Source organism: Telopea speciosissima, chromosome 10 (genome assembly GCF_018873765.1).
Source record: "Telopea speciosissima isolate NSW1024214 ecotype Mountain lineage chromosome 10, Tspe_v1, whole genome shotgun sequence".
In the NCBI taxonomy this organism is placed as follows: Eukaryota; Viridiplantae; Streptophyta; class Magnoliopsida; order Proteales; family Proteaceae; genus Telopea; species Telopea speciosissima.
Genome location: NC_057925.1, coordinates 5,120,915 through 5,142,848, shown reverse-complemented (window position 1 = coordinate 5,142,848; position 21,934 = coordinate 5,120,915). Strand labels below are relative to the sequence as shown.

At 39.2% G+C, this 21,934-nt stretch overlaps 2 protein-coding genes, 1 long non-coding RNA gene and 1 other non-coding gene across 5 annotated transcripts; 1 reads left to right on the top strand and 3 right to left on the bottom strand.

The window, feature by feature from the left end:
* Positions 1 to 1,254: 1,254 nt before the first annotated feature.
* TRNAL-UAA lies at positions 1,255 to 1,337 on the bottom strand. The gene has a single exon. It is a non-coding gene; the product is annotated as a tRNA-Leu (tRNA).
* Positions 1,338 to 3,901: 2,564 nt separating this feature from the next.
* On the top strand, positions 3,902 to 10,606 carry LOC122642546 (serine/threonine-protein kinase Nek6-like). 2 transcript variants are annotated; one of them, XM_043836051.1, is made up of 14 exons: positions 3,902 to 3,992; positions 4,200 to 4,422; positions 5,082 to 5,148; positions 6,674 to 6,739; positions 6,915 to 6,961; positions 7,084 to 7,129; positions 7,229 to 7,309; positions 7,391 to 7,433; positions 7,576 to 7,625; positions 8,530 to 8,611; positions 8,710 to 8,759; positions 8,880 to 8,953; positions 9,149 to 9,200; positions 9,286 to 10,606. In XM_043836051.1, the coding sequence occupies exons 2-14, from the start codon at positions 4,304 to 4,306 to the stop codon at positions 10,456 to 10,458; spliced, it is 1,950 nt and encodes a 649-aa protein (XP_043691986.1). In that variant the 5' UTR covers positions 3,902 to 3,992; positions 4,200 to 4,303; the 3' UTR covers positions 10,459 to 10,606. The 2 variants fall into 2 exon arrangements, with proteins under 2 accessions (XP_043691986.1, XP_043691987.1); XM_043836052.1 differs by having other exon boundaries at positions 3,948 to 3,992; positions 4,222 to 4,422.
* Positions 9,335 to 19,460, bottom strand: LOC122642549. Its single transcript, XR_006330060.1, has 4 exons — positions 19,358 to 19,460; positions 13,375 to 13,381; positions 12,703 to 12,714; positions 9,335 to 9,349 (listed from the first exon to the last, which is right to left on the bottom strand). It is a non-coding gene; the product is annotated as an uncharacterized LOC122642549 (long non-coding RNA).
* LOC122642547 lies at positions 10,641 to 11,779 on the bottom strand. Its single transcript, XM_043836054.1, has one exon. The coding sequence runs from the start codon at positions 11,685 to 11,687 to the stop codon at positions 10,773 to 10,775; it is 915 nt and encodes a 304-aa protein (XP_043691989.1). The 5' UTR covers positions 11,688 to 11,779; the 3' UTR covers positions 10,641 to 10,772.
* Positions 19,461 to 21,934: the final 2,474 nt, after the last annotated feature.

The window sequence follows — 21,934 nt, the reverse complement described above, 5'->3', positions numbered from 1 at the left end:
AAAATCTTGTACATACAGAATAGGGGTATACGATTTTTATTTTTCATTCCGTCATTTTCTCTGTGTTGCTGTTTCTATTACAATATATGGGGATATCTGGACAGAAGGTTAATTTAGAGGTTTTAAAATACCAAGGGAGAAGGAGAGGTGAAACTTTATTTTCCAAGAGAAATAAAAATAAAAAAAGTTCAGGATAGGAGACTTTGAGTAAATATAGGATGAGTATAGGGGAGTTATAGTAATTGCCCCTATATTTTACTTTATAATACACCTTTTACATATTAAATACATAGGTAGCACTGGGCTTAACCTAAGGCCTCAAGCTAGGCCTGGCACGGCATGGCTTGGAGCCTATAATCCCTACCCAAGCCCAGCCTAGGTTCTGAAATTTTCAAACAAGCAGGCTCAGGCTTTCGGGGCCAAACTTGTACCGTTATTCCTAACCATTCTAAAAAATATAAAATATTTATCGAACCTAATTTGTAAAATTTGCAAATGGAGTCGGGTAGGGTAATTAGGTCTTTTAAAAATCCATGCTAGATCCTAACTAGTAGGGTCATTGCCTGATCGAGGATATTTTTTGGCTGGTGTAACCTTAAAAGATAGTCACACAATTGCCCTTTTAGTAGAATGTGCAACCATGAGAATGAGTCTTAAGATGGTTTTAGAGTCAGATATCCAAAGCATACTGGTGGAATCAGATTGTGGAAAACTTGTGGAATGCATCAAGCGAATATCTGATCCTCCTTAAGGATGTAAACGGATCGAATTCGATCGGATAGTGGCATTATCATATTCATATCCGATTATATTCAAATAGATTTGGTTAATATCCTATTGATTTTCGGATGGATTCGGATAATTTCCAGATATTATTTTTTGAATACGGATTCTCCTAAATGGATATGAACACGGATCGCATACGAATTTTTGACTATCCATCGACAATTTTACCATTTTTATGATAATAGTTAGGGTTGAGACTTGAGAGTTCAACAACTACCCTTTCTTCTACTCTTCTTAGTCTTTGATTTTGTTACATTTTTTACTGTTGATTTTTTCTTGTATTTATTTTAATAGAAATATGATTCCATGTATCACATTGCATAAAAACAATATATATAAACCAATAGAAAATATATAAAAAGAATCACATTATCTTAATTTATAAAATTATAAAAATAAGATAACTTAAAAGATAGACGAACAAATTTTTTTGCTTTTACAAGGAATAAATCAAATATAGAAGATTTATGCTGGCTATGAGGTTCGAACCCATGCGCACTTATGTGCAGAAGATCTTAAGTCTTCCCCCTTAACCTCTCGGGCAAACCAGCTAGAATGACATTTTAGCTTTTGTTCATGACATTTGGAGTTTACTCTTGAAATTTCGTCTTCAATTTTTATGCATGTTTTGATCAGTCTACACATCCATATGCCTCTCTTAGCTTCTTTTGCCCATAAAACAAGTAAAAACCATCTGAAATCAAAACCGTTTAGATGGGTTTGGTTTCATAATCTAAAACTATTTAATAAATGGTTCGATAACGATTTTTATCTATTTCTCTACATCAAACCAGACCAAAAAATCATTTATAAATCGTTTAACATCTTTATTAGGGCCCATATGAATGATACCATTTTCTACACTATCATTAGTGTGACGTGAAGAATCCTCCTCACAAAGACATTGTGGGGTATAATCCTCTCCTATTTATTATTTCTCTCTCAATCACAAAGCTAAGAAGCAAGAATGGTATGGCTTAAAACTTAATCATTAGTGATTGAAAGATCCCATCTAAATGAAATAATTTTAAGACTACAAGGCTTTTGATACTCCACTCGCATCTTCTAAATGCTACATTGTACCTTTTTCTAGTGTTACAAGTTAAACAAAAAGAATTCTTTTATAAATTTATAGAACGTCACCTGATCGTACCGACACAAGGGCGTGTGGAATGATCACCCCAAGAGATGTGATAGTCATTTTGTACACCCTTATGCCAGGATGCAGGGGCGGCATGCGCTGTGCGATTGGATGGCATTCTCTTTGCGGGACTGAGAATTGGATTCTTTTTGGGTTTCTATTAGTATATGTATATATTGCACCCAAAAAAAATTTAGTATATGTATATTTAGACTTACCGACAAACTCAAATGCTATTTAAGAATCTAATGATGGATTGCACCTATAGCTACAATTAAAAGAACAATTTATTAGGTTATCAGAAGAAACATTAGAATAATTAGATAGACTATCACTTCTATTATCATAAGCCATAATTAGCATGATTTGATGCTTCACCAAAGTACTTAAATATAACAAGGGGATCCCTGTCCTTCATTATAGATGGGGGTGAGAAGGGTTTAAGTGGTGCTTTGCCTCAAACCTTTTCTCTAATGGTTAAGGTATGGTACCCTAGTAACACTCGGGTATACCCTATTTGGCCAAGACATAGTTACATGGTTATTAGTGAAAATTAGAGGGGATTGCCATGCCATCAGTGTAGCCTACGCTTCCTAAACGCAGGCACGCAGCAAATGGAAGAATATTGGGATCATACTGTGCTGAGATCGGCCCGAATCATCTGATCCGATCCAATTTTTTTAAGCCCTAGCATAGAGAATGAAGAAGAGAGAATGTGAGAGAGAACTCCATGCGAGGGTGTAAAGGATTTTCCCTAGTTGAGCTTTTCACTAGAGTATAAATAAGTTTTAAGTAACCTTTCGAAGGATTTTGACGAATTTTTACCCTGTCCGGTACAGTTGTCTAGTTCCTCTCATAGGGATGCGGAAATGACGACTTAACCTCACTCGGGCAATGTGTTTGGGCAGGGGGTTAGGTCGTCATTTCCGACCCCCTATGAGAGGAACTGGACAACTGTTCTGCGCAGGAAACCGGAGAAGATAATGATCCGATTTTGACAGGCTAAGACACATCCATAAAAGACTGTCTTCTCAAAAATACTCTAAAATAGAGAGGGAGAGGGGAAAAAATAAAATTTCTAACATTTGATTTCATGGTTATATTGGAGAGAGAGCGGTTTGAAGATAAAGAATAGGATCGAGTATCCCTTCACCCACAGTAGAAATAGAACCTTTTAATTCACGCGATCTGACCCTCCAATTTAGAGTTAGAAAAGGTATCTCAAGCCTTTGTAAATAATGGGGCAAGTGTCTATGACAATATTCACTATTTCAAGAGTCCAATCATAATGGGAAATCATTTTGGATAAAGAGATTCCATCTTCACTCTTGCTGGTGGACAACTTTCTCTAGAGATTATAGTTTGGGAGAATGTTCTTTGTGCCACAGCGCAGGCTACGCCCAGCCACATGGGCCTGCCACTCAAGGGGGCAGGGTGGTCATTGCGCCCATCCCCATGTGCCTGGGCGGCACAGAGAATAGCGCCCCTTATAGTTTTATGGGAAAAATGACTTTGTTCGAGAAAGTGACTCCTGCGCCAAACACAGGATGTGACAAAATGACTACCGCACCCCCAAGAAAGGCAGAAAACCACACTAGCTCTCATTGACCTTGCATTGGCGTGGAGCGACGCTCCCAGACAGAAAACTCTTCCCCTAATTTTATATTCTATAGATCATCTCAAAAAATGTAACCCAGGTGGGGAATGAGCTAACATGGTAGGCACTTAAGTTCCATACACAGTATTCCCCACTCCCCTTCATTCCCCTTTGTTACATCCAAAAAAAATATATACATGTAGCACTGGACATTAAATTCTGGGGCCACTCTATTGATGTACAAGGAAACAGGAAGAAACAAGCCAAGTTCACCTTTAAGGCTTTAGCTAGAGTGGTCTCTAAGAATCCAACATACCTGTCAACCACCTCACCCAACCTTTCCCCTTTGTATTTTTGCGCCTTAATCCCTCTCTGCTTCTCTCTCAATGAAGAATAAGAATCACAGTAGACTACTAGAAGGGAGCCTCTGTAATCTGACAATCTCCAAAGAATACAAGTTTTGAATTGGTAATATCTGTTGCTCTTGATTGAAATTCCTGTTTCATTTGTTCTCTGATATCTGTAACTTGTACCACATTTCAGCATTTTGTGTTTGGGAAGTGTGAATTTTGATGAATAAATGTGGAATTTAATGGTCATGGTTATTTCATGATTTCTTGAACTTCAATTCTCACTGACTTGATCTGACTCATCTGAGACATTCATTTATTTTAGTTACTGCCTGAAACTAAAACAGGAAAGGTTGGAGGGTTGTAGTGGTTGCCATTGAAGCTTGCTTTTTGGGGTTTGAAGAGTTTTAAGTGTGATTTTTTTCTTCAATGGAGAGTATAAACGAAGAATCAAAATCAAAGATGGAAGAGTATGAAGTGATGGAGCAAATTGGGAGAGGGGCTTTTGGGTCAGCGTTTCTCGTCCACCACAAGTCGGAGAAAAAGAGGTATGAAAAAAGAGGAATTAATTGCCTCAAGAGTCTTTAAGCTTTTAGTTCACCTCTGCTACTGTTTCTCATTTTCCTTTAAAGGTTTTATTTGTGTTCTAAAACATCAGTTCTTTCTTTTCTTATTTGCTGAAGCATATCAATTCGGGAAGGGAAGGGAAGGGAAGGGAAGGGAAGTGAAGTGGAGGGAAATATTTTCATTGTTCAAGGAAATTTTTACATTTTCCTTGCAATCAAACACAAAAAAAAAAAAAGAATTTTCATGTAAAATATATTTCACTTTTAAGAAAAATATTTTCAGTTTTCTTACAACCAAACAGAGCCTGAGTTTTCTATATCAGGCACCATTCCCTATTCAAAATACAGCTCTTCTCTTTTGCTGGTAAAAGCTTTGTTTTAGTGGGTAAAGAGAAAGGGCTCCAAAACTGGTCCAAAAGGTTGCTTTTGACCTTTGACCGGGCTATGTTGACTAGGGGCTAACCCTGCGGTTCAACCAACCTGGGCCAAGGTTGGTATGAGCTGCTAGACCTGCTGGGTAATGAACTCACCCTAACTATTCTGGCCCTAAATCCTAGTTCCTCACTTCCTCATCTACCTTCATCTGTTTGTATGGTATTCTAGCTATTGTTAATTTGTTATTTTTTTTAACAATTTTGTAGGTATGTTTTGAAGAAGATCCGTTTGGCTAAGCAAACAGTGAAGTTCAAGCGAACAGCGCATCAAGAGGTTTGTTTTCATGAAGAACCTTCCCCCTTTTCCTTCCCTTTCCTATTTATTATTATTATTATTTTTAAGAAGGTCATGTTTGGTGTGTTGGTCAAGTGCTCACTTGCTAAACACTTGGTCACGGGTTCAAGTCCTAGAAACAGGGGTAAGGCTGCGTATATTTGACCCTCCCCAGACTAAATGTCCATCACTGCTCGGTTTAACTGAACTCCTCCTTTACTGTGGCTTAAGGAAAATTCGATTACGTTTTCCTTCAACCACGGTGAATAGATATGTCGGGGAGGGTATTTTGGGGAACATACTAAAACCCTATAGGGATTTGTGAACCCTAGGATGATGTGGTAAAAATAAACTTTGTCCATATAGACAATCACTATAGCCACAAAGGAGAAAAGTAAGATATAAACTACATTTTTTTTATTTTATTTTAATAATAAAATAAAATTTAAAAATAAATCAAAAGAGGGGTAATATTTTCAGTAGCAGTGACTCCAAAAATTATCCTCTCAGGTTTCTTGTCCAGTACAGTTCCCTAGTGCCTCTAACAAGGGGGGGTGGACCCCACTCGAGCGGGGGATAAGGTGGTCATTTCTGCCCCTCCCTATGAGAGGAACCGTACAAACTGTACCGGGCAAAGAACTTGAGAGGATAAAGATCCGTGACCCCCCCTACTAAATGATCAGCAAGCATGTTAAATAGCCTAAAGCCAGCCGGAATAGTATAAAGATAATTTTTAGATAACATAAATAGGAGGCAGTTTTCTTTCATCTACGATTAACGAAAACCCCTTACCATTGGGTTTGGATGTCTTGGAATGGGTATTAGGAACACTTGGGAGGGCATTATCAGCATTGTAGGAAGAGCACAGTAAATAATGACCCTAGATGAGTGTAATTTTCGTTCACCCCTTGTGAAGGAAAACTATCTCTATATACAATGAATAGAAAATATATCTTTATTAAATATTTGGAGATGTCATATATTTTACCCCCAAAAAGAAAGAAAACAAAAATAAAAGGGAAATGAAGATTTGAGGGAAAGTGCCCTTTAACATCAATCAAAATGAAAAGGAAAAACAAGTGGGAGAGACCTCCTTTGCAGAACTAGTTTCACAGTGATGTGCACATGGTACCGGTGAAAAAACCCTGTTGTAGTCAAAAGACATTGGTAAAACAAATTGAAATGGAGAAAGTTTTGAGTCATCGAGGGTGAAGAGAAAATATCTTCATCCAAGGGAATTTGATGCTATGATTGGAATCCTGGAATGGTAGTGAGTCTCACCATTAACTCCCACGAATCAAAGGGTCAGATGCTGTGGATTATGAGGTTCTCTCAACACCATGGATGAAGGAAACTCAGTCCAATTGAAATTTTCATGTTGTTTTTAAAAAATGGCATTTCCATCATTGCAACCAATACTTTGTAATATACGTGTCAAGATAATGCTATCTCAGTTTGAATTCAATAAAAGTACATGAAATTCATGGTTTAATCCACTACTCTCATTGATTTATTTATTTTGCAGATGGAGTTGATCTCAAAATTGAAAAACCCATACATTGTGGAGTATAAAGATGCTTGGGTGGAAAAGGTAGAATCTTAGTAATGTGCAGTTTGTTGCTTAGCACTCATCAGAAGTACAAATTAAAATTAGCAGAGCATTATAAGTCTAGATGTGAAAATTTTAAGGAAAACTAAAATTATTAGCCTATTATAGACTCCAAGTTTCAAGCCAACTTGATTTTGGGTTTCAATAAATTTTACAGGAATGCAGTGTTTGCATAGTGACAACCTACTGTGAAGCTGGAGACATGTAAGACATATAATATGTGCCTCACCATCTTCTTTTCTTTCCTTTTTTTTCTTTCTTATTTTGGGGGAGTGGGGAGATCATGAGAAGGTGCACTGAATTATCTTCAATGTATCAAACATCAGGGCTGAGATGATAAAGAAAGCTAGAGGAGCATTTTTCCCTGAGAAGGTGAAGATCAAGGAGGACAACTTGAAATTTTAACTTGTTTTTTGCTACCAGTGCTAACATGCATCTATTTTTCTTTTTCTCTACTGTTTTGTTAACCAGAAGCTCTGCAAATGGCTGACCCAGTTGCTGCTTGCTGTGGATTACCTGCACTCCAACAGAGTCCTCCACAGGGATCTGAAGGTATGTACTCTCCTCTCCCCCTTCTTGGGATGCACAATTAAGCCTGAGATCATTTTAACACATGGTTTCTGTGATTCTCAGTGCTCTAACATATTTCTAACAAAGGAGAATGACATCCGCCTTGGTAAGAAAGCATTCTCATTTCTCCGCTCTCCCCTCTCTACAAGATAAAACCCAGAAAGACCTAGCTTTGTTTTGCTTAGATATATTAGAGTTGGTATCTTTCATATTGTAAAGATATGTTTAGCTTACAGGTGATTCTGCAGGTGACTTTGGACTTGCAAAACTACTCAGTAAAGATGATCTTGCTTCTTCGGTATGTTTTATTCCCTCTCATTAGTAGTTTCTGTTATGCATCACTTGGAGACAGTTTTTGAATGCTTTGAGAAACTCTAATCGTCAGTTCCTATAAAACCATCAACATGGACAGTCTTGTTGGCTGGGTATGCCTTACAGTTGACTCCAACGACGTTTCTTGTTGTTTAGGACCTCCTAGCTATTATTCTGTATCTACATGGATACTGGGTATCTCCCAGCTGGACTTGGACTAGTTCCACAACGGGTATTGGAAGGGCTTGGATCATGTCAAAGTGCTTTATTATTATGCCAAACTGCTCCATAGCTTCCATGTTCCCTGCAAAAAAGCTTCTCTCTGTAATAGCTGTTGTATTTGCCCTGGACTTCCCAATTCTTTGAATCAATATCTCTAACAAGGGCAAAATCCTGTTTAGGGAGTCTGGGATGACAATGAAAGCTTGTGTCCAAGAAGATACCAGTGAAATTCCAGGGATACAAAGTGAAAAACACCCATTTTGCTTCTTACACACTGTGATTCACCTTTTTGTGCCACTCTTTGACACACAGATCTGCAGTATGTCTATGATTTTCTCCAAGACATTACACTTGACACTATTATCCAATAGAGAGTGAAAATTGGGTGTTAAAGAGAGAACCCACAGTTCAAGCTGTCAATCCCATCCATTCCCCCAAAAACTCAAAAAGAAAAAGTTCAAATCTTATAAGAGGGCAAGTAAGAAGTTTCAGAGATGAGCCCACCATGATTGTGCTTGCCCTCTGATCTATAATAATGTCTACCATGCAAACCTTCATTGATGTAGTTATCAAGCTCCTAATTAATTTCTCTACGCTTAAGAATGCTAATGGTGAATGCAACTGCTTGTATAAAGACAAATCTATGGTGTAATTAACAACTTGTGTAGGTTGTGGGAACTCCAAACTACATGTGCCCTGAGCTCCTTGCAGATATTCCTTATGGCTACAAATCAGATATTTGGTCACTAGGTGAAAGCTCTGGGCTCAAGCTTCTATATTATATTCTCGTATTTCAATTCATGCATGTCTTGTGGCTTTCTATAACTGACATTTTGCTGCTTAAACAGGTTGCTGTATGTTTGAAATCGCTGCACACCAGCCTGCATACAGGGCTACCGTATGTCTAAACTGCACTATATTTCTCAGTTCTTCATGTTTCTGTTAAGGGTTTAGAAATGCGTCTGAGTTCCGCATGATACTCAAACCAAAACAAGTTATTAATAACTGAACTCAACAGGATATGGCTGGACTAGTCAACAAGATTAACAGATCCTCCATTTCTCCACTCCCAACTGTGTATTCCTCTGCATTGTAAGTCTCATGATCCCCAAATTCATCATAATTCTTGGTTAACTCCCAATGAACAAATAAAGATTACATATTATGAATAGATTAAGAACCTGCTCTCTGCAAAATTTTCCTTCTTCTCTGGTTGTTTTCAACATATTGGACTACGAATTGTTTCAATTATTCAGCCAACTGAGATTGATGGGTTTCTGCATACAGGAAACGGTTAATCAAGAGCATGCTGAGAAAAAACCCAGAACATAGACCGACAGTGAGTTCAAATGGATACTTTCTATCTTATCAATAGAATACCATCACTCATTCTAACGTCTACAGTTTCTTTTTGGATGTTTTAGGCTTCAGAACTGTTGAGGCTTCCGCACTTGCAACCATACCTCATTGAATGCTGCAACCCTTCTTCTGTTCTTCTTCCAGTAAAAGCTGCAAATAATTCAGGGGATAAACCAACTCAAAGCCAATCATCTAACAAGTCTAATGCTGGAAAGGATGGCAAAGGCAGAGAGTCAAGGGAAGATGCACCAAGAGAGTCGAGAAGTAATGGGGAAGTTGTCACAAACACTGATGTCCAGCCAAGAAATCTAAGAAACGTAGATAAAACTGAGACCAAAAAGGATGACCCAACAAGCTATCCTGAGGAAGCATCTCATACCAATGGGGGTGGAGGTAGTAGAGACAGTGAGATGATAGCTCCTAGTGGAGATCAAGTCAATGCCAAATATTTCCAACAAATGGAAAGCACTGACACACAAAGCACCTCACAGAACACGCCAATTAGTAATGGAAAAGATGAACACAGGGAGGAACCCTCTCCTGGACATTCCCTGCTAGCAGAAGGGATTGATATGAAAACAGCAGGAGTTATCACAGAGGATGGATCAGCACTGTGTGCCCCAGAGGTTCTTGGGCACAAAGGTGAGGGTGCAAAACCACAAAACATGCAGAAAGGAGTATCATCCATTGCAGTTTCTACGGACCCAGTTGGATCCCATGATGAAGAAACGTCATCATCAGCTGGGGCAAATGTTAGTCATAACACAAATGTAGTAACACACATCCACTGTATAAAGCAAGTGGAAAAACCTAGTGACACTCCACCATGTGCTCCCCCAGGCTGCATTGCATCAGGAAGCACATTCAGTGGTGATGATGTAGGGCCAAAAACAGTTAATACTGTCAATCACGAGAAAGCAGGGAATGGTAACAATGATGAAATAAATTGGGTTACCAATGATATCTCAATGATGAGTACATTGACAACTCTAAATGGTGATGACACAAGGGCTGAGTTGGATAATCATAGCCAGCAAAGAGCTGACGCTCTGGAGACCCTGCTGGAGCTATGTGCACAATTACTTGACCAGGACAGACTTGAGGAACTTGCCGGCGTGCTGAGACCATTTGGAGAAGAAGCTGTGTCATCCAGAGAAACAGCAATTTGGTTGACAAAGAGCCTAATGACTGCACAAAAATTTAATGGGGGAATCTATAACTCAAGACCTGAGACCTGAGACTGTACTTGAAGACACTTATCAGGGCCACCACACAACATAAATTTTGAAGGAGATAACAAGTACCTGTAATATATCCCACATTTCCACCCATTCCACATCTTGTTTGTTGTCTTGTGTTAAATATATTGTTGATTATAGTTTGCTCACTGAATCTGAAACATGTGTTGCAAGGAATATAATTGGAACTAAAGTCCAAGAAGTATTATGTCATTTGCATTGAAAATTGAGGAAATGTAAACAAACTAGAAAGCATCAATAGTAAAACTCGGGCAGAGATATTAATAGCAAATTACATTGTAACTCTAAAGAACTCATCTTGATATCACAGCATATACTAGCCCAATCGACATGCCTGCAGCACAAATCAAAGAAACACTACGTACTCGCACAAAGAAGATATTCACATTCTTCGCAATTTGAAGGGTTAGAGTTAGAATCTGCAACCGTCCTTGTTCCTCCATCTTCTTAAAGAAACTCATAGGCTTCAGCGATTGCCGCATGAGGAATGCCAATGAGAACGGGAAAGCAAACGCCACAAGGCTCTGAATTGTGACCTCTGTACTTGGGGAAGTTCGAGTGACGTAAGAGATCCAAGCTCCACAGCCGAGCTGGACGAGGCCCAAAAGAGCAACGGCTTTGCTTAAATCAAAGATGGTCCTCATCAGTCGTTCTAAAACTTCTCTGGTCTCATTAGCGAGTGCAGAGAGATCGCGCTCAACCGTCGGGCCTTCGATCTCTTGGTGTTTGAAACCAGGGTTCTGACTTGGGTATTCGAGTTTCTCCGACTTCACATCATCGGAAGGGGTTGAGAAAAATCTGAGCCCAGGATTTCTGGGTTTTTCTTGCAACAACGATTTAGTATTAGGGTTTGTGGGTGTCTCCTGCGAATGAGAAGAGGAGTTGAACTTTGTTGCAGAAGTTGAGTAAAATCTGAAGAAATTGAGATCATGGCTCGTGGGTTTCTCTAATGGCGCGACCAGAGACTTACAAGGGGTGGCGGTGGAATCTAAGAGAGAACTGATCAATCGGGATCGACCGGAGATAGAGCCTGAGAGATATGGTACAGAAAGGTCTATGCCTCTGAAATCGGTGTCTGAGCGACAGTAAGAGGAGGTGAAAGGCTTAGGGCTATGGTTGATGGAATAGGCAGCAAAGGAGGAAATAGAGGATGAGTGAGAGGGTTTGAGAAGATTCCTAGTGAATCTGCGAGCGATGGAGGAAGCCATTGTGGAAAACTGTTGTGGCTCTGCTTCAGTTTACAGTGGAATTGATTTTATAAAGATATCAGTCGGAGAGATTTGCATTTTGAGAAAGTGGGAGCGCGACGAGCCGACGACTTTTCGTAACATTCCTGTTTGGCTGCTCCTAACATGTCCAAATGAGTAATGTCCCACGGAACCATGAAGGGAGAACTTGGAGAAGGAATAATGTAACTAATAGGGGGTGGCGCTCATAATTTTCCTAAAATATATTGTATATAAATGCTAAATTAACAATGTTTAATGTTATCCACCAAAAATTAAAAAAAAAAAAATCAACAACAATAAAAACTTATGAACTTATTCTTTGGGAGGATGAAAATTCCAATAAAGAAGCACTAGACATTGTAGAGTAGCCTATCTTCAATGAAATAATTTTTCTATTCCAAAAGATGCACTTGTGTTAGTATAAATCAGTGTCAGCCCAGGCCCAACCCTGTCGGACTCAGCCCAACCCAGTGCAGCCCGGCCTGATTGATCCTGATTGGGCTGGGCTGGGCTAGATTGGTCCTGATTGACCCTGATTTTTGGTAAGGTCTAGTTGACTTTGACTTGCCCTGCTTTCTTTTCCATTTACGTTGTCGTATGCACTAAAAAAATAAAACACATGTGATTGGTTATTGATTTGTTTCATAGTCAATTGACTAGCGTAACCTAACATAGGGCTAGGTTGGGCTGAGCCTAAGACCTCAACCTTGGCCCAGCCCGACACTGGCCTAGGACCTAAAAATTTCAACCTTAACCTCTCCTTAGGGTTGAAAAACCCAGCTGCTCAGGATGATGCAGATACACAAAAGCTAGCCATTAAGGAGAGGGTGTCCAAGTATCTACTAACCCACCCACATCCCCTTTCATATCCGATGTGGAAGTATTCTTTTTACTTTATACGTGGATATCCTAACAATCTCCCCTTCCACAAGGATGATAAACACGTGGAACCTGAGATCTCGATCTCTCCCTCCACGCAGAACTAACGTGGAACCTAAGATCAAACCTCAAAAATCCTCGATCAAACCAAAATTTTTACGCACCAACTTTGATACTACTTTTTCTTCTCTCCACCTCACAGATTTAAGACGAACAAAAGAAGAGAAATCAATGAATGAACAATAAGAAGTGAAGAATGTATTTATATAGAGCATTTACAACAATGAATTAATGCTATATTACATAGAGGACAAATCACTCAAAACCAAACACACGGACAAAAGCAAAATCACAATATATATATCACGGCAAAACCGACAAACACGCTGCCGGAGAAGAAACAAAAAATGCAGCACAGAGACAGCGAGCGCTAGCTCAGTGCATGAGAAAACCGAGGATGCAGAAGAGGAGAGATATTCCAACAACTCCACTCGAAACGGAAGAAACACAAGCGAAACCGGTTTCCAGCGCCGGTGACGGAGCGATATCCTGAGCATACACTGCGACGGCCGAGAGAATGACCATGAACACCAGAACAGCTGCAGAGGAGATCTTCACCAACGCCATTGCTGATCACCTCACTGGACTCACGAGTCACGACCCCCCGGAATATGAAGAACAGAAGGAAGCCAACGGCGTCGAGGGTTGATTGCTCGGAACAGAAGGAGGAGGGAATTTATAGAGAAGGGAATATAAGGCATGAAATCACGGCGTTGGTGGGTCCCACCAAGTACCTGCAAGTGTGCCACGTGGCATCTCAGGTCAGAGAAGGGTTGGCAGGTAGTTTGTGTCATGCTTGTAGCGGTTGGTTGAGGCGCCGCTGTCTCAAACGAGTAAGTTGCTTAGCGTGAAGAGAAAAGCATGAGAAAGAGAGAGAAAGCAATTCCAATGAAATTGATATGAATTTTGTGTCTCTCTTTGAAAGGAGGGAATCTGGTTTTTTGTTTTTAGTTTCCTTTTTCCGGAAAGCTGCTCGACTTGACGACCACACTCACGCTCAATCACCATAAACCGTCAGATTCTGAGGATTGAGTTAAAGTTCTGATCATCAGATAATCGATGGTCCTGATCGTCTATTATACCAACTATTACTTTTGGAGGGTTTCTGATCGTCTATTCATTTTTTTTCTGGTAGCGATTCGTGGAAATACGGGAGGGATGGGGCATCAACAATTTACAAATAGAAGAAGGATAGTTTTGGTATCCGAAGATGTTTGTGACCGTGCATCATACATAGTTGTACATAAAAATTTTCGTATTTCTTTAATTACTCCTAGTCAGGCGTACGGTGTCAATTTAGAACAGGAATCAAAATTCAAAACGAAATAACTAGGGTTGTAAACGGATTGGATTCGGCTCGAATAGTGCTATATTCGCATTTGCATCTGCATCGGCATCCGATTAGCTTTCGAACGGATTCGGATAGTGCTAAACGGATACGAACACAAATACGGATCGGATATTTTATCCGTTTACATGTAAATATAGCTTTTTGGATAGCTATAGTCTATCCGTATCCGCATCCGTTTAGCTCTCGAACGGATTCGGATAGTGCTAAACGGATATGGACACAGATACGGATCGGATATTTTATCCATTTACATATAAATATAGCTTTTTGGATAGCTATAGTCTATCCGTATCCGCATCCATATCCGTTTAGCTTTCGGACGGATTCGAATAATGCTAAACGGATATGAATACGGATTCGAAAATGGATTTCGGCTATTCATTTACATCCCTAGATATAACTATTTAAAACAAGGGAAAAAGTTGTGCACAACGCCATCTCAAAATTGAAATTGCACATCCCCCTTAGAGATCGCTTTCATATAAAATTGTGATATGTCATAAATACCCCTCCCACTATTGTCCATTCGAAAAAGGGTTCCCTCATTTGCCTGAAACTATACTCTAGCAATGTAGAGAGAGTTGTGATTTTTACAGATCACTGTTCATCTAAAGTTGTGAATTTTTTTTATTGGTTTCGATCAGTTTTGGTTTGTATCAGTATTATAAAAGACCATACTAATGCTAGTCAGATTAAGGTTCGGTTCAACTTAATCTGAGATGAACCGATTAATTTTAGTTGGTCCAATCGATTCATGCTGAAATTTGACATCCCTACATCTTAGTATAGCACAATGGATATTTTGGGAAAAAAGTTTTCTAAGCCGACTACAAAGGATACACTAGCACTTTTTCTCTTTATCTTTTGTCTTCACATAAGATTACCTATCTCTCTTTATTGGTACGCTTTGCCCTGAGAACCCTTGAAAGGGTCCCCAACCTTATAAGTAGGGGAGAATCTTCTATGTCACATCAATGACGGTATAAAGAATAATATCATCCACTTAGGTGTCACATAGTTGACAGACGGGAAAAGAAAGAAAAAAAAACCTAAGGCTTATGATACATTGGTTGGGTGGAAAAAATTCGCTGTTTTTTAAAAGAAACCATGCCCCGCCCTTCGGATGGACCAAACTCTGGAGTCATGTGAGACCTAGCCTGAATAATATATAGTGTTTTGAAAAAAATAACGCCACCCAGTTGTGCAACTCATGCCGTCCCTGCACCCAGACATTGGGGCACGTGAAATTACCATTACACCCTAATCATTTTCATATTTATAGGGGGTACGATGGTCATTACACACACCCTTGTGTCTAGGCACAGGGGCGATGTGCAATGCACGATCATGCACTAAAGTATTTAATTGCTTATTGAGTTGAAATAATCGGTTCATTATATTCAAATTAAAACAATTATTTCAATTATTGGATTGTCTTGGACTCTTGGGTTGAAGGCTCAATACATAAATAAAGTGTAAAACTCAAAGGGAAAATTTCACGGACACCCCTAAAAGTATTTAATATCTTAGAAACTTCCCATACTTGGTCAAAATGTCAGAGACACCCCAAACGTTAAACATAGTTAGTACCCAAAGGTGAAATATCTATTTTACCCCTTAATTATTTAAATAAAAGGACAAAACTGTCATTTCATCTTCTTCCCTCTATGGCTGCGGCTCCGCGACCATCACCTGCTCCGGCCGAGATGAAGGGAAATGGCAACCATCCCTGGTTTCGCCTCTTCCTCCGGCAACCATCTCGGGGGAAGAGGCGAAAGCAGGAGAGGAAGGGAAGAGGAAGATTGTCGCACTCAATAACTGAGAAAAGTAATTAATCACCTTCAGAAACTTGGAACGGTAATAATCATTTGGGAAATCAAGGGGTGTCCAACAAGACTCATCCATGGAGTCCTTGAAACCAGAACCATCTTCTTTCAATGGTGATGCAGCCATCACAGTGGCAGTATATATGAGTCTCTTTACTGTTCCAGATCTTAAACAGGACTTCACTATGTTCTCCACTGATGCTACGGTTGCTTCAGTTGTGTCTTTGTACTGTTTAATCATCAAAATATAACAAAAATCCAGTGAGAATGAATGAAGAATTAATTAAAAGATTAAAGAAAGAGAAATTAACAGACTTGGGAGCTCTGGGTGCTGTTTTGATAGGGAGTGGCCAGATGGAACACAAAATCGCAGCCCTGGATGGCGAGATTGAACTCATCTGGGTTATAGATATCAGCCTTGAACAGCCGTAATTTGGTATTTGCTTCAGGGAAGTTCTTGAGAAGTCCTACCTTTGAATGGTCATATGTGAATCAATTTAACAAAAAGGAATTAACATGAAAAAACAGAGAGAGAAAGAGAGAGAGAGAAGAGAGGTCATATGTGAGTCAATTCAACAAAGGAATTGACATGAGAGAGAGAGAATCATCTGTGAGTCAATTTAACAAAGGAATTGACATGAGAAATAGAGATAGAAAGGTGACTGTGAGTCTCCGGCGGTTCAGTTCGTTTGCTTTCTCCAGATTCTTCAAAACCCACTTCGTCTCTCACATGACCACAGCCCAAATCGTTTTTCCTGGAAACCGATTGTTCACTGCTCGAATCCGACCAAAACTCCCTCGAATTCTTATGCGCGAGAGAGAGAGAAAGAAATCCATGAAAGTTCGCTTGTGAGTTGCCATGGATTCTTCGCTGATGTCCATTTTTGCCTTTTTCCTGCTTCACAGAGAGAGAGAAAGAAACCCACAGAGACAGCAGAGAGACGACGATGGATTCTTCGCTGATGTCCATTTAGCATTTAATTTGTAGGGTTAGGGTTTTAATTTGTAGAGTTAGGGTTTTTATGGGGTTGGATTGCTGAGAGCATGGTCGGGCGGGGGAGACTGGAGAGGGTGGTGGCGGGGTTGCAGGGGAGCAAGAGAAGAAGGGCTGGAGGGGGTGGCGGCGGCGGAAGAAACAGCAGAAGGAGAAGAAGGGGAGAAAAAAGGAATAAAAAAAAAATTAAATAAAAAGAAGGGCAAAATTGTTTTTTTCTAAAAACTAACTTCTAACATCATTAATTTATCATTAAGGGTATTATAAGGATTTCACTGTGATAAGGATAATTTCATCATTTAAAAAGAGTTAACAGACACTTAACTGTAGAGATCAACGGAGTGGACTTAACTGAAATAAATTCATAAAAATAAGGGGTGTCTGTGACATTTTGACCAAGTATGGTAAGTTTCTAAGATATTGAATACTTTTAGAGGTGTCTGTGAAATTTTCCCAAACTCGAAATTGGGTATAACACTCTGTGGGAAACTGGAATACTGCTTATTAATATCGAAATTGGGATCTGTATCGGACGATATCGATAGTGGTATTAATATCGATGGGTATCAATTATATCAGACTATTTCATTTGCCTTCAATTCTAATAAAATTTGTTTTTTTTTTTTTTACCAAAAAAAAAAAAGTTTTTGTTAACAGATTTACCCTTAATAAGAATCGTTCCACTAATACAAGATCGATTAGGTATTCATGATAGGAAATTTGGTCAAACTCAGTTGGGATCAACTTCAAATAATTTTGAGTTTCATCGGCTAACTTCGATTCATACATTAGCCTAAACAAGTCTAACCCTGAACATTGTATGCAAAAAATGTAGAGTTTATATATGATCAAATGAGTTTTCTCCAATCTGTTTTGCTCGAAAGTCTTTTCTCAAACGCGTCAAATCTACCAAGTGACAGTTCTAATAACGATAGTAAACCTCAGGTAGATCCTAAGATTCTCTGCTTATATGTTAAGTTTCAAGTTTCAACTCAATCAAATCCAATCAAATAGTCCCAAAATAAAATTAAACTTTAAATATCCTATACAATGGAAGGATGCATTCCAATAAGTAAATAATTGAAAGAAAAAAAAACACATGTAAAAAATGCTAATAATTGTAAAGACATATGTTTGATTTTGACTCTGAAAATTTTATAATTTATTAAACAATTAATCAATCACAATTTTTTCACATGTCAAAATAAAGTCTATCATTTTAAAAGGACCTTTAAGTGGGCCATATTCGAAAAAACCTTCTCTCAGTCTCTTTGTTTCTGGACCATCTAATCTTTCATATTTTGTGAATTCAAAATCCCCCGTACACCCCCTCCCTCAAAAAATCCATTATTCTTTAAAGCTGAATTTTGTTTTTAACTGATCTCCTTAGAAGGAATTCACTAAACTTGAGACTGTCAGAGTGCAATTATTTTTCTTTTTTTTTTATACTCACAAATTCGAAAGTCACAAAAATGATTTTAGTCATTATTTTCATGGTTTGTTTTTATCTAAAACCATATGTTTTATTGATAGTTGAGCTAGAGTACTAATATGCAAGCATGGATAGCTATGTGTTCTATGCTAATTCATAAGAATGTAGATTCTCTCCTGTCGAGGTTTTGGTGTCTTGACTTTTGATGATGGACTATCCGAGGAAAATTTTTAAAGGACTATATGGATATTTTGGTAAATTTTCTGTATATAGTTTTGCTATAAATCTGTAGCGAGAGTTCTTTCTCTGTATTGCAAATCTGAGAGAGGTGTGAGGAACGAGTGACTGTAACCCTATTCTCTATTGATAGTGATACAGATCTCATCTCACCGTGGACATAGGTAACCTTGCTGAACCACGTAAATCTTTGTGTGCATTATGTGATTGTGTTTGCGATTTCCATTCTTCTCTGCATTGTGTTAGGTTTTACACTCTCCAATGACATTCAACCACCAGACTCGATCTCTCACCATCCATGGGGTGTGAGTTAAATGTCATTAGAAAGAATCTAGGCTCATTCATAAGGGATATTTGATTGAATTAGATTGAAATTTAAAATGTGGCTATCTAGACCATGTCCTTTCTATCCAATGGTCGGAATAGACACATCAACTATTCACATGAGATTGAAAAGATAACAAACCCTTGTGACAATATATTTTACCTTTTTATTATTTTATGTCTTATTTGACAATATTAGAAAAAGAGAGAAAGAGAAACAGATATAAAAGGGATAGGAGGGGATCCAAATCCTCTACGGCGCGCTGCTCGTAGCGGCTTGTGCGGCGTAGACTGAGCCATGCGCGCAAAGCCCACCTTACCCCTTCCTAAACGCCTTACCCGAGTGGGAATAAGACGATCATTACACGCGCGACCCAGTCTATGCTGCACAGGCCGCTACGAGCAGTTGGGCCGTAGACGATCTGAATTGAAAAGAAAGGGAAGTAAGAGGATGGGAAATAAGAAAAAGGGTAAAACAGACAAAAAATTATTTATCTAAATATGAAGCTTCATTTATTTCATTACAAACATAAAACAAATGGATACAAGAAATGAATCAAAAAGAGGTGACAAGAAACTTAAAACCAACAACCAAAATAAAAATAAGAAACAAACTGAAGAAAAAAAATAATAATAAAATAAAATTATTATCACCTTCTTTGAAGGACTTCTTTATTACAAATCTAATTAAAACTTATTTTATGAGGCTACTGCAAGTAGAAGGCAAAAAAGGAGATAAGTGAAGCTCCCACCATGGAAACAAGAGCAGGCAATGCCGCAATTGCATCGCTGGCCGGTGCAGGTGCAGGGGATGCAGCCGGCTCGTCGGCGGCCATGACTGCGCTCATGGAGGCAGCGGCAACGATGACGGCGAAGGAGATCTTCTTCATGTCCATGACGGTTAGTGTTCGGAGGTAAATACCTTGAAAAGAAGGAATTATCACCGAACCCGGCTTGGAGATGAAGAAGAGAAGGAGAAAAAGCTCTTTTTCTTGATTACCTTTTTTTCTTTTTTGCAGGCCTGAGGAGGAATATGGGAGGGGAGGAGTATTTATATGAAGGGTTGTGAGTATTTTAGTGAAATTGGTTGTTGAATCTGTTAAGAGAAAGAGACTAAAATTAATCTAACGTGCATGTGGAGTTGGCCGGTGACTCGGTGAGGGAGGGAGTTGCAAATTTGTGGAGAGAGCGAAGTTCATTGAAGGATGAGTCTGGTCAATGTTTTGAGCGGGTCTTGCGTTAGAGAATGAAGAAATATGTGAGGTTAACTAATTCTTTGAAAAATAAAAAGAAAAAAAGGTCTTGTATGTAATAAATAAAATTTGGGAAAATGTTCTCTGTTGGGGAGGCCACGCCCAGACACAGTGGGGGAAAAATAATCACCTCGCTCCTCATGAAAGGTGGAAATTCTATCTTGAGATGCTAGTACGTGTGTTCGCATTAGTTGCTTTGCACATGGGCTCCTGCGCTCTTGCACAAAGAATGCACCCCCATAAAATTTAATCTTCTTTTGCCACTTTTTTTTTTTTTTTTTTGATACGATGAAGATTTATTGATGAGAGTCATATGTACAACCGGTGGCTTCAGATAAACGAAGATCATCAAGCCACGGAGTGGTAATTGGCCAATCTGTCCTACACATGATAGATAGAGGGCCTTCCTTGCCAGGGCATCTACAATTACATTCATAGCCCTTGGAACAAAAAGAAAAGAAACAGATACAAAAATAGAACATAACTCACGAACATCTTCAGCGACAATTGCAATATCAAGTGGTGGAACACGATTTGGATAAGCATCCCTCTACTTATCCTCAATCTTCTTTGCAGTTTGCACGGTCTCTGAGTATCCCTAGGTCGGTCTGGTGGCCAAATGGGTCATACCTCTAGGATTTGCTACCACAGGAGACCTATGCTTCCCCCTCGCCAACCAATCGGTAAGCCTCAAGGTCGAGTCTACTCCGTGACTGCAAGTGAGGCTGAGGCCAATCAAGCTGTGGTTACTGGTAACATTCTAGACTTACTTAATTGTATTTTCATTAAATGATGCCATGCATACATAATCATCAAATCATGGCATATAGGTACCATTCTTATCTGCTCTACCCCTGCATACACTTTGTTTGATATTGGAGCGACGCACTCCTTTGTGTCACCGACATTTGCCAAGAGGACTGGTGTATCACCCAAGTGTTTGGCAGAGGGGCTGGCAGTTAGCACACCTACTGAGTCAAGAATAGATTTGAATACATTGTATGAGCCGTGTGCGGTGACAAGTGTTGGCAGAGATATGAATGCACATTTGATCCAACTCGATATGACTGACTTTGATGTCATATTGGGGATGGATTGGCTAGCAGCGCACAAGGCGAGTGTGCTATGTGTTGACAGGAAGATAGTGTTCCAGCCTAGAGGTGACAAGGGATTCATCTTTGTGGGTGATAAGAAGAAGAAACCTAAGAAGATGGTGATTTCAGCCTTGAAAATGATGAAGTTGTTAGACAAGGGATGCCAAGGATACCTCGTGTCAGTTATGGATACTAGGACACAAGTTAGGCCTATGTCGGAGATTCCTGTTGTAGGGGAATTCCCTGATGTATTCTCTGATGATTTGACAAGTCTGCCTCCACCTAGAGAGAATGAGTTTGTGATTGATCTAGTCTAAATCTACAACTTCAGGTAAGGGAATTTGAACTTTGTTTATGAGTGTTTGTTGCTTTAATTTCCCTTTATTTGATGTGCCATGCCATGGATTATCATTATAAATGCTTTGAGCATGTAGTTTTCTTACCTCCTAAATTTTTGCGTTAGATTGCATATGTTTAGGTCGCATCGGCATGCTGCAATTGCATGAATATCACTTGATTCTTATACAATGATGTTATGATATTGCTGCTATTACTATGGGAGATTTCTCCACTCTGGGTGTTTCTTCAGCCCTCGGAGTTGATACTCCTTTGATGGTGGAGCACGATGCTTCGTGTTCCTGTGACGATTGCTCGTTCTCCTGATCCTCCGATGCTACTTCTACCCTTTTTGTTATACCACTTTTGTAATGGATATTGTATATAGTCCTTTTTGTTGGGTTTGGGTTTCTTCTTTTGAGATGTACCGATGTAACTCA